This window comes from Sturnira hondurensis, unplaced genomic scaffold (assembly GCF_014824575.4).
Source record: "Sturnira hondurensis isolate 20B ecotype Veracruz unplaced genomic scaffold, ASM1482457v3 Scaffold0014953, whole genome shotgun sequence".
Classification (NCBI taxonomy): domain Eukaryota; kingdom Metazoa; phylum Chordata; class Mammalia; order Chiroptera; family Phyllostomidae; genus Sturnira; species Sturnira hondurensis.
In genome coordinates, this window is record NW_028087584.1 from 695,298 (window position 1) to 712,630 (window position 17,333).

At 37.9% G+C, this 17,333-nt stretch overlaps 1 protein-coding gene across 1 annotated transcript in view; it reads left to right on the forward strand.

The window, feature by feature from the left end:
- The window catches only part of CTTNBP2 (cortactin binding protein 2), a 207,229-nt gene that overhangs the window by 146,862 nt on the left and 43,034 nt on the right, over window positions 1-17,333 (forward strand). Inside the window, 5 exon segments of the mRNA XM_037064207.1 lie at window positions 4,273-4,300; window positions 4,303-4,358; window positions 4,441-4,540; window positions 14,411-14,563; window positions 14,717-14,904. Of these exon segments, the coding sequence (XP_036920102.1) occupies window positions 4,273-4,300; window positions 4,303-4,358; window positions 4,441-4,540; window positions 14,411-14,563; window positions 14,717-14,904 (525 nt within the window).

A 17,333-nucleotide genomic window follows, 5' to 3' on the forward strand; every position in this document is an offset into this window, starting at 1 on the left:
GAAAGGTCAAGGAGTACTCAAACTACATGACCAGCAATATGAAAGGTCAGCAGAGTCTAAACTACCTGACCAGTGCTAGGGGAGGAAAGGTCACCCTAGCAGTGAGGTCCCACCCTACAATTGTCTATTTGCTAGGTACCCAGGGCTTTCCACCCTTGGTGACCTTTGGTACTCGGTCTGTTGCCCTTGCTCTGCTCATGTCTCTCTAACTGCCTACTACACTATTATTATCTTACTAATATTTAAAAAGGAAAGATTTATACTGGTTAGAAAATGGACATATTACCTTGAGTTTATAGTCTCTGCTTTCTGCACTACCGCGATATGCTCCTTTACCATCTGTCAGTACAGGTCCTTCCACATTCATTCAGAGGTAAAAGCTTCTGGAAATACCTGGCAGGAAGTTGATAGGCTTGGGGAGACTGTGCCACATCTGGATAGTGTATTAGGTAAACACTATCAGTGGGGTGGATGCAGGAGCATCCTGCTCTCTGGGACTTCAGTTTTATCTCATGCATTTGTCTGCCATGGCGAACAGCAAGAGTTCAGCCCACTGCAGCTAGTCCTGGATCCTAGAATTTAGCTACAAACTCTAGACACCAGCCCACTACCCACCCAATTGCCTAAGGCAGGAATTCAGCAAAAAAATTACTGGACATCAGATGAAGCCTGTCCTAGTCCCCACATGCTGCTTTACTGCAGAATTCTTCTAATGATTTCACAAGTACATAAATACTAATAACAAGTTAACATTATGTAGGAATAATACTGCAGAGGAAGAGTAGAGCTAATCAATCATTTTCAAAACTCAGAAGAAAAGCACACCTTAAAAATTACTAGAAAAAAATGGAAACTTATGCTTATTTTCTAGAGAATGCAAAGAGATAAACTATGAAAGCAGGACAATAAAGCCATGGTAGAATGCAGGCTAAGATTAAAAAGAAAAGTATTATAAAGGAGGTGGACAAGGTAAAGAACTATAAAAACAATTTAAAATGCAGTGGCTTCATTAAACTGTACTTGGGACAATAAAGAACAGAAGTGAGACAGGGAATAGTCAGTGCTGTGAGAAGTCTAACTTGAGCTCTCCCAGAATGTAGAAGGACAGAGTTATGATGATGATAGATGTCTACACAGAGCTCAGCAAAGGAAAATAAGTAAGCATGATAATGTCACCAGATGGAGAAGGTTCTTTGAGGTATTATAGGAAAGAATTCAGGGACACACTCACAGAGGAGGGATTCAAGCAGTGGTGGCTAGATTTATTAAAGTGAAAGTACACTCAGAGAGAGAGTAGGCAGGCTGAAAGAGCAAATGCCCCTTAAAGCAAAAGTACACACTCAGAGAGGGAGAGAGAGCAGGTAAGCTAAAAAAGCAACTGCATGGATTCTTTGGTATTATGATCCTTTTGTTCTCATGGGCTGGGAGAAGAGTGCGTTTATTTAGAACTATCCCATCCCTAAAAAAGAGCAGACTTATTTTTAAGCTATCCAATCCTGTCCTGTTCTCTTTAGGATAGTGTTCCATCACTTTGGCTCCTACCCACAATTGTCTAGATTTGTCTACAGTGGGGAATGGGGAGGTATCAAAAATGCAATGCTAATTTATTATAATCGGTATAATTGAGAAGAGGTCACTTCAAGGTGACTTCTGTACAGGTCTGCACAGGAGCTAATAATAGACAATTCCCTCTGACCCTTTCACTCTCCTCACAGGATGCCTGTGGTTTGTCCCAGGCCTGTTGAGCTGGTGGAACTATATCTTTTACTGCCCCCCTCCCCATCGTGACTGCAAGATTATTTACCTACTTAGACAGATGTTTTGGTTTTTTGCTCCCTCTTTCCTTGATAATATCGGAGTAGCTACCTACTCTAACATTGGATGATAGGTTAGAAGTAACAGAACTAGGAAAGGAGAAATTACCAAAAACATAATGGGAGAAAAATTGTCTAAGCCAAAAAAGGTCTGGCTATGCGTATCTATAGGATTTACCATGTTTCATGTAAAATTTGGAGAGAGAGGCCACAACTAGATAACTCCGGGTTACATTTTTTATTACAGGTAAGATTTATTTATCCTCCAAGCTTCCTCATCTTGTAGGTATAGATGAGAAGAGACTATTCTTTAAAAATTATTTTTAGTAATAATTTACCTTTGCAGTTTAGTGGCTCCATAGCCTCACTCCCTAGAAACAGAACCTCTGCTGAGCTTGCTAGGATGTCCTGTCTCCCCTGTCTGTGGGGAGTCCCTGTCCATGTCTTGCTCCTCACTGGCATGTATAACATTGCTTGGCTCACAGACCCCCTACCGTAGAAAACAGCCCAGACCAGCCACTGCTGAGTTCACCCTGTGGCTTTAGGCTGCTGACATTTCTTAGGCAGCTAAAGCCACTGTCACGTGTACTCCAGGCACACCACTTTCCCTGTTGCTGCCTTAGTCCCAGTGTGAATCCATCCACTCCCTTTTCTATTGAAGGGTTAGCAGTAGCGGAATAGTATTCAAACTCAGAGAAAACTGCTCATGGCTACCAGATATGTTGTCTTTCAGAGCCTAAAACCTAGTCCCAAGTCCAACAACAAACATAAGGAGTCCCCTAAAGGACCACTTTCTGTTTAGCTCATGGTCTGACATCTGGTAATCAAGTCTCATTTTTCTCCTTTCCAGGAGTTCTTCTAAGCATGTCTTGGTCTCCTTGGAGGCCCCAGATAGGAAAGGGTTTCCTCTTCCTTTCATGCTGAAGGCTTTCTCTCAAGCTCTCCCTTTGTATCCTAGAATAAGCCTTCTCCTATAATGACAAACCAGGGCACATTCACTGTCTTGATAGAAGTCCACCCCAAACACCCTCAAAGATGTGGCTTTTCCTTATAATTTCAAAGGAATAGCCTCATCAGAGTATGAGAGAGCAACAGCAGCACAAAGGTTACATACACAAGTGTAAATTTACATTGTCCCATTTCAAATTATAAAGAGAAAAAAGACCCTTTCATGTTCAACATTTTTCTAAGTCTGAGTGGCTCAATCTGTGTACATGCGCTACCTCTACCTGTACCAGTTAGGTTGTCACTTTACCCATGCACACCCTTTCCTGAAAGACCTTTCCAAGAAGAAAGCTTCTCCCAAGCATATAGGTTAAGAGTGGTAACTCAGCTCTGGGACAATGGAGGTGGAAAATGACATCCCCTCCACATCTTGCTCCAAACATCACTCAATGTCCTACGTAGAAGGACATTGGCTTTCCATCCCAGCAGGGCTACATCTCTACATGTTCTCAGATGAAATATTCTTATATATGAAGATAAATATTTTTTAAATCCTATAGGCATCCAGGTAGGAGATTTTTTTAACAAAGTAAAACTGATCAGTCTCTACCTAAATTTCTTTGAAACATTAAATTCAGAACAGAATACTGTAAGGGGTGTCCAACCTTTTTGTGTCTCTGGGCCACGCTGGAAGAACAGTTGTCTTGGGCTATACATTAAATACATCGTGACATGTAATCACAAAAAACCCCCTCAATATTTTAAGTAAATTTATGACTTTATATTGGGCTGCATTCATAGCCATCCTGAGTTACATGGCTCATAGGCCACAGTTTGGACACCCTTCATTTATCAAAAAAATTTTGATATTCATCAAGATATCTTTTACATAAAAAGCAAAGATACTCTGATGTACAACAGCTGTAAATAGATAACACTCACGTATTCTTAAAAACATATCAATAGATCAGCTTTGCAAAGAAAAAAGCTATAAGGAAACATAATGGTTACTTTAGTGATTTCTCTGCTTCATGTTTCTTTTTTTTTCAAAATTTTCTTAATGAAATTCATTGCTCTTTTATTCACTGAAAAGTAAAGTAAGCATTGGAAAAACTTAAACTAAAGGTCACCTACAAGTGATAATAAAGAAAAAGAATCATAGAGCTTCAGTAAGGGACAAAATATGCTAGGAACCCCGTTCCCAGCTAATACACTGAACTGCAGCTGTAGATAATACAAGGAGTATGCTTTTTCATAAAATAGCATCTCTTGCTTTAAATATATACACACTATACAAAGATACATATAAATATATAAATATAATTTCCAGTGTTTCACATGAAAGTGAAAAACATGACATGTCCAATGAATTAAGCTAATTAATTAAAATATTACTTTAATCCTTTGAAAGATTAAGGACAATCAAAAAGGGAATTTCACACTTGTGTACCATCTTTTTTTCTCTTCTGAACTTAGAATTTTCACCTAAATTCTCTTCTTGGTTTATTAATAGGTTGAACAATATCATACTGTCATTTTTCATGCCCAGAAGGAAGCTTCCAGGACTATATAGTACATCAGCTTGCACTCTGCATGAAGGTACTGATTACTTGCATACCCTCTTCTTTTCTTTGAAAACTCAAATGTGTGCAGAACTAACCAGTGTGCTTCCTTATCATAGCACAAGCAAATGGCTTCAGGATTCTCCTGTGAAATAGTGAGAGCTGAAGTGGATGCTGGTTTCTCTAAGGAACAGCTAGTAAACCTGTTCATCAGTAGCAGTAAGACCATTTTAGCAAACTGAACTGTAATAACCAAAGGCATGCTCTTCAATGAAGCCATTAAAGGCAATAAACTTGTTGCTTGGAAATAAAATCAACTTTTCAATTATTCAACAGCTATGGGATGAAAATTGGGAACTCAGGTGAACATTTACAAAATTACACATCAACAGTTACAAAAATATATACATCATTATACTTATTTTACATTCTGCATTTTCTTCTTTTTTATCTTTTTTTAATAAGTCATCTATGTGAACATACTGTATTACTGGCACCAGAGTATACCAACGAGAAAGTGGTGGGAGCAGTCTACCCTAGTGGGATTGAGTATTGCATCACTGATACTGTTTAGAATTGCATGGTGATGATAAGAGAGAGATTGGTTATGGTAATTTTTATTGTTGAACTACCTTCTCCACACCACCTTCAGTATGGTATTGACTGGCACTTTGCTAAACATATTGCATGCATTTAATCTCTGACAACACTATGAAAGGAGGTATAATTATCTCCATTTCAAAGGTGGGGAAATAGGCACAGAGAAGATCAATAACTTGCCACAATTACATGGTGAAAGAACCAGGATTAAATGTGTTTTCTTGAATTGTACATCTTAGGTTTCAGAGTTTAAGACCATGACCATTTCACCACAGGTGGAATTAGCATAGCTCTGCATAGAGTAGCATGACTAGTGACTATGACATAAAACTGAAGTGAGGCAGACCCCAGTCTCCACATGATAAGAGCCACAGAGAGCCCTGGGGAGCAGCTGAAGAGGGAAGGCAGTTGCAAGATACATGAAGGATGGTTTGAAAACCAAATTCAAATCTCCCTTTTGGAGGGAGGGATGCCTCTCATCTTTGGAGCTGTGATCAAGTGTACTATCTTGGAGCAGCTGTTGACCAAGTTTAGAAAGAAGGAAATGACCAATAGTTCCTAACTCAAGAAATAAAATTAAGAGGCAGATTTGGGGATGGACTGAGGATTCCTAGAAGCACACCTTGAATACAGGAAAATCCCGCTGAAATCTGAATGTTGCTGTAGTACCCAGGCTAGCCTTTGGCCAGAAAGCAGTGAATGTTAGCTATAGAAAACTGTTTCCTCTGAAGATGTTATTAATAATAGCTAAAATTTATTAAGCTCTTATTCTGGTAGGACCTATTCTAAACACCCTGATTTATAAACATGAAACACTTGTGATAAGAAATTAAGTACTTTGGCCCTGGCTAGTGTGTATTGAGTACCAGCCTATGAATCAAAGAGTTGCCAGTTCGATTCTCAGTCAGGGCACATGCCTGGCTTGTGGGCCAGGTCCCCAGTTGGGGGCATGTGAGAGGCAACCACACATTGATGTTTCTCTCCCCCTTTTCTCCTCCCTTCCCTTCTCTCTAGAAATAAAATCTTTAAAAAAAAAAAAAAAGAAGAGAGAGGTTAAGTACTTTGCATAAAGGTCCTTCAGCTAAGACACAGAAGAAGACTCAAACCCAAACATCTGACTCCTGAACACGACCTGAATCACTGCTAGCCACTTCTTAAAACACCTGTGCCAAAATTTCTGTTTCCCCATATAGCAAATGCCCTGCGTGTTTTTTGGCTTTGTCTTTTTTTATCTCAAAGTAAGAAGCTAAAATATTTTTTTCTCTCCCTATTAGATAGATAGCAACTACAGACTGTATTCCGCTTAAGCCTAGAGAGCTAAGAACATAGATGAGCAGTGAATTAGGTCGTGAGGTGACCTAAGGGAGATGACTCACATTTCTGAATCTATGGGGGAAATCTTCTTATAAAGAACTCTTAATGATTTTCAAATTTGGTTAGTGGCACAAGTCTTTTGGTCTCTCATACTAGAAACTCAGGTCTTATTTGCAGGCTTGAAAACTTACGTGACCACAGGTGCCAACAAGCCACATTAACAGATGAACCAGACTGGATGGGGCTGTAGGGAGGAGGAGGCACGTCTCCATTTACCTTGAAGGTAGCTCTCAGCTCCAGCAGCTTGTTACTGGCGGAAGTATAGATTCAGTGTCCTGAGATCTTTTAACTTTTAGGAAGAAGCCAGAAATTTAGGTATTTATGTGAAATGTAGGGTTTTGTCCTTTCAGTATTGTCAGCTATTTCAATTTTTAAAGCAATAGGAGACTGACATAGAACCCCAAGGTCCTCTCACTCATGGACCTGTCACCCCTGTCCCATAGCCAGTCCACAGTTATGTCCTGCCAAGTTGGTCTCTGTGTGCATTTTCCTCCATCGCCATCAGCACCACCTTACTTTCTGCCCCCCTTTCCTATTTCCTGTATGCTTTCCTGTAAGTGGCTGCTCTGCTTGTTTCTTCTTCTCTCTGAATGCCCCTCAGAGGCCAGTCCCTGATTAAAAGTTCTCTGTTGGTTCCTGCTCCTCACATTCCTCCATTGCCCACTGAATTAAGTTGATGCAATTCAAGACCTTCTGTCCAAGGACATTCATTCATCTGATTTGCTTGTTTGACCCTTATTTATTTTTTATCTAGATATAACATTATATATGATTATTGGTCACAGTGTGTTGATTTGATATACTTGTACATTGAAAAACGATTATGATCATCACCTCACATAATTACCATTTCTTTTTTGTGGTAAGAACATATTTTAGTGACTTTCATATGTATAATAATAGATTGTTAACCATAGTCATGCTATATATTAGATCCCCCAAATTTATTTGTTTTATAAACATCTCCCCATTTTCCCGATCCCCCCTGTTGCCACCAACCACCATTCTACTCTCTTTGTTTCTATGAGTTTGGCTTTTTCAGATTCCACATATGTGATATCATATGGTATTTGTTTTTCTTTGCCTGATTTACCTCACTTAGCATAATGCCCTCAAGGTCCATCCACGTTGTGACAAATGGCAGGATTTTCTTCTTTCCTATGGCTAAATAATATTCCATTGTGTGTGTCTGTGATGACATTTTCTTTATTCATCTCTTGTCTAACACTTAAGTTGTTTCCTTATCTTGCCTATTGTAAATGATGCTGCAGTGAGTATAGGGGAGCAGATATTTTTTAACATCCTGATTTCATCTTTTTGGGATATATACCTGAATTGCTGGATCACATGGTAGTTATATTTTGAATTTTTTGTGGACTCTCCACACTGTTTTCCATAGTAGCTGCACAAATTCCTGCCAACAGTATACATTGGTTCCCTTTTGTTCACATCCTTGCTAATACTTATCTCTTCTCTTTTTGATCATAGAGCTCTTCTGACAAGCATGAGGAGATAGCTCATTTTGATTTTGATTTACACTTCTCTGAAGATTAGTAATGTTGAGTTTTCATGTACCCGTTGGCCATTAGTATGTCTTCTTTACAATATCTGAGTTTTTAAAAAATAGATGCCTATCCTCCTGCAAAATATGGTGTTTCTTTCTTACATGTTTTTTGTTTTTTCTACTGTCCATATGTTTGTTCTTTCTGTAATTTTCACCTAGAATTATAAAATGAACACACAATCTTCTTACCCCCAACATACACTACAACTCCCACATGGCAGGTACTACACTAAGTATATTACACAGTACTCATTAAAATAGATTTGACCTATGACAAGAAAAATCCCTATTAAAATGCTCTAAAGACACCTCAAATGAAGGCCTCTCTCATCCCTCCCAATATGACAGCTCCTTTTAATGAACAGCAGTAGACTTTGTTTAAACCCCTGTTTCCCACCTAACTATAGGTCAAGGCAGTGAGGATATTATTTGGGCTGTTGCGTTGGCCCAAACACATGTTATATACTGAGCTCTTTGAAGGCTAGTAATGTGTAGCTTTTTTTTTAACATTACATTGCACAGTGATTATATGTTGAACAAACAGGTGAATCTTACACAGAAAATAGAATAGGAAAAGAAAAAAGAAATACTAGTCATATTCAGGTGTCAGCAAGTAGAAGAACTTGCATGGAGTGAAGGCAGTAAAAAATAAGATTAAAGAGTGCAGGGGTTGATAAGGGAGGAGTTGATAGGGCATAGAGCTATAGAGTTAATTAAATTTGAAAAATGAAGTATATTTTAAATTTTATTTTTTTAAATATAATCAATATGTAACATACTAATTGCACATATACAACACAATGATTCAGAATTTGTGTGTATTGAAAAAATGATCACCACAGTAAGTCCAGTTAACATCTATCATCATACATAATTTTTAAAAACTTTTCTTGTGATGAGAACTTTTAAGATCTACTTTCTTAACAACTTTCAAATATACAATATTACATTACTGGCCATAGTCACCATGCTGTACAATGCATGAAAAATGAAGTATTTAAGCAGTAGACTGAGGTCCCCCAAATCTCCAATCTACTTTCTTATGTAGGAAATGGTGTGTCATCTCCAAATATGAAAGGATTTTTTATGTATTTGGAGATAGTAAAAGATAAGTCATTTATAAACATCAAATATCTTCCTTCTTTTTAAAATAGCAGTGCTAAGACAAAAACAGGAAGTTCATCTGCTAAGACCTTGAATGCAGTTGTCCAACTTAACTGCCTGAGCTTTATCATCCATTCCTCAGTTTGCCTCATTTCCCATCTCTAGTCAGTCTTTAGTTCTGTTGAATCTGCTTCCTATCTTTCATTTATACCTCCTACTTTGCATTCATCATACCAACTCTCATTTCTTGCTCAGAAACTAAGGAGTCCTCAACACTAACCCTTCTTGTTTGTTCTGGACTTCCCTCCGTCTATGAGCTTCCGTAGGCTTTTGTCTTCCAGAAGACAAAACTGCTCATAATAGTTCTCTGCTATTATACTGCAGTGGTTCCAGAATAAAATGTAGAGTTCCCTGAATGTTATGTCAAGAACATTATGGTACAGCCTTCGTCTGACCTAGCTCTTGCTGCTCTCTAACCTTATCTCCTAAAACTCTCTCCACCATCACCATCATTTTCTCAATAGGACCCAATGCTATTGACTGTGACCAATGAAGAGCTCCTGGAGCATATAGACCATAAGTCCTGTAGATGGGGACACCAAATGCTTTGGAGAGTGCTGAAGAATCTCAAGGGAAAAAGAGGGTCAGATCTGTCAGTGGTTTGGTGTCACCTCTGTAGTTCAGAAAGCACAGTGCAGGGATGTTCTTTTGATCAACAGGTAGGAAGAGAGTCTACCTTATTCATTCTCTGAGGAAGACTCTCTGTCTACCTACTGACCAGGGAGTAGAGAATAAAAAGGTATTCCTAGGCTGTTCCACTGAAGCTTTTAGAATAATGAGAGGATAGCAATTATCTATCAGTTACTTTCTTGTGTTATTAAACAAAAAATTAAATTGATCAAATTACATTACTACAAGTGGGGAATATACTTATTCATAAGGCATTCTATGTTTCCTCCTGGTTTTTAACTTTATTTTCTCTCATGAAAGAGATTTAAACTACTTAGATTGGGCCAAGGTTAGAATGTTGAATTTTATCTTGCACTGTGCACAGCACATACATAACCTTATTTGTTTCTCTCTACAAATCTGTAGGAGAAAGCCAATGGACAGAGAATAAAGTGTACAAGCAAAAAAATATAAGGAAGAATAGCAAATGTATTTTAAATAATGAGTTTTAAGAATTTAAAATTTATATGAAGATTAAAAATTGTACCAGTGAAGAAAAGAAGATAGAACAAAAGAACACTTCAGAAAGAATAACATAACACTTACACTAGCAAGAGTTATTCTGTGTTTATTTTAAAACCATTTAAAATGAGGTCTCCCTTTACATATTGCCTTTTTGAGAGACAGCCATGCCCCATGTCTAAGTTATGTAGTAAGAAGGGTGAGAACATGTACTAAAACTGAGTCAAAATTTGTCTCATTGTAAGGTACGGAGTTAGGTTATCCAGACAGATATTTTTTTAAGTTACGCATGACAGTAAGGAAAAAATTAATCCTTAGTATTAATATTAGTATTAATTAGTATTAATACTAATTAGTATTAGTATTAATACTAATTAATATTAGTATTAATTAGTATTAATATTAGACAGATTAGTATTTTAAAATATTACTTTGAATTCCTGACAGAACTTTCCTTTTTAGAAGTAATAAAGATGGAATTACTATAATAACATGAGGAGAATATGCTCATCAGCATCTATGTAACTGGGCTCACCTTCCTGGATCCTGCATGACACATAGAATGCTCTTCCAGGGCTTACTCTTTGCTCCTCATCTGGACTCTCAGAGTCTTGTCCCTACAGGGTCTTCCTTTAAGTAGGCAATGTAAAAGACAGCTGCTTTCTGTTCCCACGGGGAAGATTGTAGACTTGTGGTTACATTAGCCACAAAGGAGTTTGAATTTAACCATAAATGTGATATGTTAAATACTTTTAAACCAATGAGTGTTGCTCTAGGACTGACTGTACAGAACTTTTAGAACAAGGTTGTTCAAAACTGCAGTGTAGCCCTGAGCTAGCCAAGGGGGGTGTCTGATTGAGATTATCAACCTATACGAGAGGAGCAGGGCAGACATAGCTTATAAAGTTGGGAGAAAAAAGGACAAAAGGGTAGATAAGTTCCATAAATAGGACCTTGAAGTAGCATCAGACAGAGGTATTCCGAACAGTTACCTTTGTGGAACCAAACCAGGACTCTACAACTCCAAAGTGGGTGGGGGCTGTGGCCTCCTTTCATCTCCATAAACCTTGATCAGAGGCTGTTGAACCCTTCAAACTGGAAACAGTAATGACTTCCTGCTTCTGTGGTTGGTTACAATAGTAAACCTGAAATTATATTAAATAACCTGAATTAGACACATGCTCTTTCTCAACTAAAATAAAATTTGCCTTTGGACTAACCTGTTTGAGGATATTGAATTTAAATGGTTAAATGGAGAAATCAGTGTTCCTGAAAAATTGAGGAAATTAGGTTAGCAGTGTAGAATACCAAGCTTTTCACTAGAGAAATCCATTTGTTTGACCCTTGTTGGTCCTTCATGGGAGACCAAGGTAGACAAAGATGAAGTCAGAGCCCAACCTAGATGTTAGGAATAGTAACGCCATCTAGGGCACAAACTGTCCATTAGGAGTGGGATTAATTAAGCTATTAGCAATACAGTCCTTGTTTGTAGACCCAGAAGAATGAGTTTGCTGTCTCTTTCCTACAAACCCATGTATTGTATTTGCATCCTGAATCCTCCCTCCCTGCTCCCATCTTCACATCTCACTACCTGCTGGACATCTCAGAGGGACTGTCTTGCTCATCAGGCCTGAGGTATAAGCTAGCACCTCACCCCCCACCCCCAAGTACACTCTTGCTCATTTGCCTCACCTCCATTTCCTGTACAACCTCTTCTCTGGTGGGAACTCCAGTGTTACTAAGATTTCCTGCCCAGCCCTCTCAAGATAACCACCCCCAAGTCTTACTTACTATCTCTCAAGATACCTTTGCATTCTCTGCCTTGGCCCTCGATAAGGTGCCCATTGCCTTTTGCCTTCAGCAATAAAAGCCTGTAGGGGTGTTCTCCTGTTTCTGTCCTTTCCAGTGAGTTCTTGACATCAAAGTGAGATCTCAAAGCAGGAGTCAAATCCTGTTTATCAACCCTGCTTAAAGAGGTCCACTGATTCCCAGAGCTGGTAGTTTCTCCCTCCCAACATGACATTCTGGGTCTTCCATTTTTCATTTGTAGTTGAATTGTGATCATAGCAGCTGTTCTCACCCCTGGCTGCACACAGTGCTCAGGCCCAGCACAGATAGTTAAATCAGAGCCTCTGGGGGACAGACCCCAGGTGATGGCACCGTGCAGCCCTGGAGGGACACAGCCTGCTGTGCAGCTGCCCACAGCTCTGGCTACTTGATCCCAGTGCACCAGTGTGGCGCCACAACAAGCTCCCAACCAGTCTTTACTGGAGGGAGCTATCAACTTGAAGGTCACTGTCATGCCACTCTGCAGCTGTTCCAGGACTGAGTCCTGCTCAGCCTCCATTCTCTGCTTATGCCATTTCATACACTTAGTAAGCCTTCTCCTAACCTCTCCACCTATTGGGATGCCATTCCTTATAATAGGTCCAGTTTAAAATGCCACATCCCCCAGTTAGAAATAGTCATCTCCAATATGATGTAGCACAGTGAAGGGGCCCTGGGTGAACATTTGTTGAAATGTAGTTACATGTTCCTAGAGAGATTCTGGCTGGCTACAGAAACTTTAGGGCCCTAGGAACTAGCCAGGCACTTAACACAAATCAAAGAAAACTGGAGACCTTTAGTGCTTAGTTACAGGAATGCATATACATAAACTGTCCAAACTGGTCTATTTTTTATTACTGGTTTGTTAGTTTATCATTGTTGTTTTAACAAACTATAGATTTATCATACTTCCATAATCAATTATTCCTGAGAGAACATTTGAACACCAAGACTCATAGTAGTTTAACACTTTTTACTGAATAACTTCATGGAAAGGGATCCAGCACACACTAGGCACTACTGTAGTGACCCCCACAAAATACAACTGAATTGAGAGGAAGGTGTTAGTGTTTCTAGTCTTCTAATTTTTAAAGCTTCATAGCATCCAGAAAAGCTATTTCAGTCTCAGAAGAGATTCATGTACAATGTTCAAGGAGTTCTTTTGAAAGTGAGAATGCATTGTATTTATAGTAACAAGGAAGAAGGGAGTATATAGTATTTGAGAAAAGTGGAATATTTGACAAAATTACTCAAGCACTTTAAACTGATCTTTTTCTCAAGGTTAAATTGGCTAAGACTGCGGGCTATTAGACTCTTCTAAACAATTTAAAAGGTGACTTTAATTTTTTTTATTAATTCATCAGTATAGAAGAAGTAAAATACTATATGTATTTTAACTACAACATGATTAACATTTGAGTGCTTGGTAGGTGTGAGGCACTGTTTCAAGTTTGTTTTGCCCACTGACATATTTGTTTCCTACATATAATAACTTTCCATATACTTTCTCTCTTATATGAGGTTGGTATTCAATACAGTCTCCCTATCTTTATTGAGAGGACCAGGACCACTAAAACAAGACTCTCAGTCCTAGAGATTTTGGTCCTCTGTTACCACTGTGCTAAAACCCTAGTCACATCACAGTCACCTCTCTGAGACTTGAAAAGAAAGGAAGGATCTGATTATCTCTCTGAGGTCATGTCTCCCTAATTTTATGAATATTATATATGTGCAATTTAAAGGTCACACAAGGAGTTTGACCTTTTTTATTTTGAAAAATACACCTGTAAAATATATGCTACCTATATATTTACAAATCAGTGAATAATTTAAAATAAAATAACCATGTACTACTGATCAGAACAAGTAATATAATATTCCCAGCTTCTAAAATGTGCCCACAGGTTCACAAACTCTTCCTTCTGCAGGTAACCATTAATCTGTCCTTTGTGATAATCATTTCTCTGCTTTTATTTATAGTTTTACTATTAATATATTAATCTTTATATGTGTAATGTTGCCCATGTTCAAACTTAATATGGTGAAATATTATACATATTTTTTGTATTTTGCGCCTTATTTTATTGTGATAATCCTTTGTGTTTGTTGCTCTGGTTATTTGTTCACTTTCATACCCATTGCCTGAATATATTCCTGTTTATTTATCCATTGCATTGTTGGTGGACAGTTCAGTTGATTCTGTTTGGGATCTGTTGTGGAACTAGTATTGGATGGTTGTGTGTGTATATCTTCAACTGTATTAAATAGTACTGAACTGTCTGCCAGAGTCCTATACTCCCTCAACCATTTAAGAGCATTCTTGTTGTCACTCTTTGCTACCACTTTATGTCCTCAGACTTTGTAATTTTTGCCAATTCATATAGATTGTTGTAAAAGCTTGAATCACTTAATTTCATTTCTGACCACAGCTTGTCTGATCCCAGTGAAACAATCCCCTGTTAATAAGAAAATCATCATCATCTTAGAGAATTTGGAAAAATCTTCATTGTTGGAGTTATTGGGGGACCTCTTGGCACCTCTGGAAAATCGCAGCACAGAAAGCCCCTGTACTTTCCAAACAGGTAATGATTGCGGTGAGACAAGACCATGCTGAGAGGCAAGCTCCTATGCGATCATTCTATTCTTTCTGTCTCCAGAGTACGTGCTATGTTTCTTGTTCTTCTTTCTTTGACTTATTTTAATTTGCATTTGTTCTATAACATGGCTCATTTTAGGAAATGGAATGTCAAAATGTTACTACTTTCATGAGAACTGCTTTCTGATGAGCACCCTTGCAAAGGCCTGTCTCCAGAGCTCTGACTTGCTGGTGCAGTGGCATTTCCACTGGGTGCAGCTGCAGTGGGACAGCGAGCCCATGCAGGGCCTGCTGCAGAGGTCCTTAAGAAGGAAAATTGTAAATCAGGTAACCAGTCCAGAGCTGCAGCTTTTTAGGAGAGGGGATTTGGTGTCAGGAAACTTGGGCTTAGTTCTACCATTTACTAACTTTGTGGCCTTGGACAAGTGCAATATTTTCATATTCAAGGATTAAATAAGATAAGATATATAAAATCCAGAACAGTTTCTAGACCATATTAAGTTATCTAAAAGTAAATAGGTTTTACTATTATTAACTAACCAAGTTCTAGATGCCATAGAAGACTAGATTGTAAAATTAATCACTATTCTTAAGGAGAAGCCAGTGCTACTGTGGGGTCTTCAGAACATCATCCACCCACTCAAGCTACTTTTAATATATACTGTTAAACTGGCTACAGTAGTCACATGAAAAATTAGAGCTCTATTTTTTTGGTACATTTCTTTTTTTAAAATATTTTTTTGTTTTTCAACTACAGTTGACACACAATAATATATTAATTTTAGGTGTACAACATAGACACTTATAAAACTTAGAAATTGATTACCCTGGTAAATCTAGTACCTACCTGGCATCGTACATAGTTCTTACAATATTATTGACCATATTCCCTATGCTGTACTTTATTTTTTTAAAACATTTTGTTTTTATTTACTTTTAGACAGAGGAAAGGGAGGGAGAAAGAGAGGGAGAGAAACATCAATGTGTGGTTGCCTCTTGTGCACCCTGCACTGGGGACCTTGCCTAGAACCCAGACATGTGCTCTAACTGGGAATTGAACCAGTGACCCTTTGGTTCACAGGCCAGTACTAAATCCACTGGGCCACACCAGCCAGGGCCCTATGCTGTACTTTGCATCCCAATGACTATTTTGTAACCACTAATTTGTACTTATTAATCTCTTCCCCTTTTTTATTCCCTACCCCCTCCCATCTGGAAACCATCGAAATGTTCTCTATATCTATGAGTCTGTTTCAGTCCTAATTGTTTGTGTATTTTGTGTACTGGAGTGGACATGTAAGTGAAATTAAACAGCATTTGTCTTTCTCTATCTGACTTACTTCACTTAGTGTAATACCCTCTAAGTCTGTCAAAGTTGTTGTAGATGGCAGGATTTGATTCTTTTTTATGGCTCTGTCATATTACAGTGTATGACATATATGTATGTATGTACCACTTCTTCTTTATGCATTTATCTATTCATGGACACCTAGGTTGCTTCCATAGCTTGGCTATTATAAATAATGCTGGAATGAACATATGGATACAAATGTCTTTTCAAACTAGTGTTTTGGATTTCTCTGGAAAAAATACCCAGAAGTGGAATTGCTAGATCCTTTGTCTCTTATAGTAGCCTTCATTTTAAAGTCTGGTGTTGTCTGGTATAATAAGTATTGCTACCCCAGCTTTTTGTTTGTTTGTCACCATTTTCATAAAATAGCTTTTTCCATCCCTTTACTTTCAGTCTATGTGTGGTTTTCAATCTGAAGGGAGTCTCTTGCAGACAGCATATGTAAGGGTCCTGTTTTGTTATCTATTCAGCCACCATACATCTTTTGTTTGGAGCATTTAATTCATTTACATTTAATGTTGTTGTTAATAATATGTAGTTATTGCCATTTTATTATTCATATTTTTTCTTTTTTCGTTTTCTTAAAGAGTTCCTTTAACATTTCATATAATAATAGTTTGGTGGTGATGAACTCCTTTAGCATTTTCTTATCTGGGAAGCCCTTTGTCTATTTTTCAACTCTAAATGGTCACTTTGCTGCATAGAGTAATCTTGGTTGTAAGTACTTGCTATTCATCACTGTGAATATTTCATACCAATCTCTTCTGGCATGCAAAGTTTCTGTTGAGAAATCAGCTCACACTCATGGGAGCTCCCTTGTAGATAACCAACTACTTTTCTCTTGCTGCTTTTAAGATTCTTTCTTTTTTTTAAAACTTTAACATTTCAATTATGATATGTCTTGATGTGAGCCTCTTTGTGTTCATCATGTTTGAGACTCTGTAAATCCTGGGCTTGTATTTCCTCCACCGAGTTAGGGAAGTTTTCCATCATTATCTTTTCAAATAGTTTCCAGTCCCTTTTTCTCTCTTCACCTTCTGATACTCCTGTAATGTGAATGTTGTTATACTTGAAGTTGTCTTAGATGCCCTTTAAACTATTCTAATTTTTTAAGATTCTTTTTTTTCTGTTCTGATTCATTTTTTAGCTGCTACTCCCAAATTGCTGATTTAATCCCCTGCTTCATCTAATCTACTTTTAATTCCCTGTAATATATTCTTCAGTTTAGTTATTGCATTCTTCATGTCTGGTTATTTTTTTTATGTTTTCTGTGTCCATGTTTATGTTTCCTGTCTGTTTGTTGACATTCTCACTTAGTCATCTAGCATCCTTATAATCAGTATTTTGAACTCTGTATCTAATAAATTGCTTACCTCCAATAAATTTTGTTACGTTCTTTTTTTTT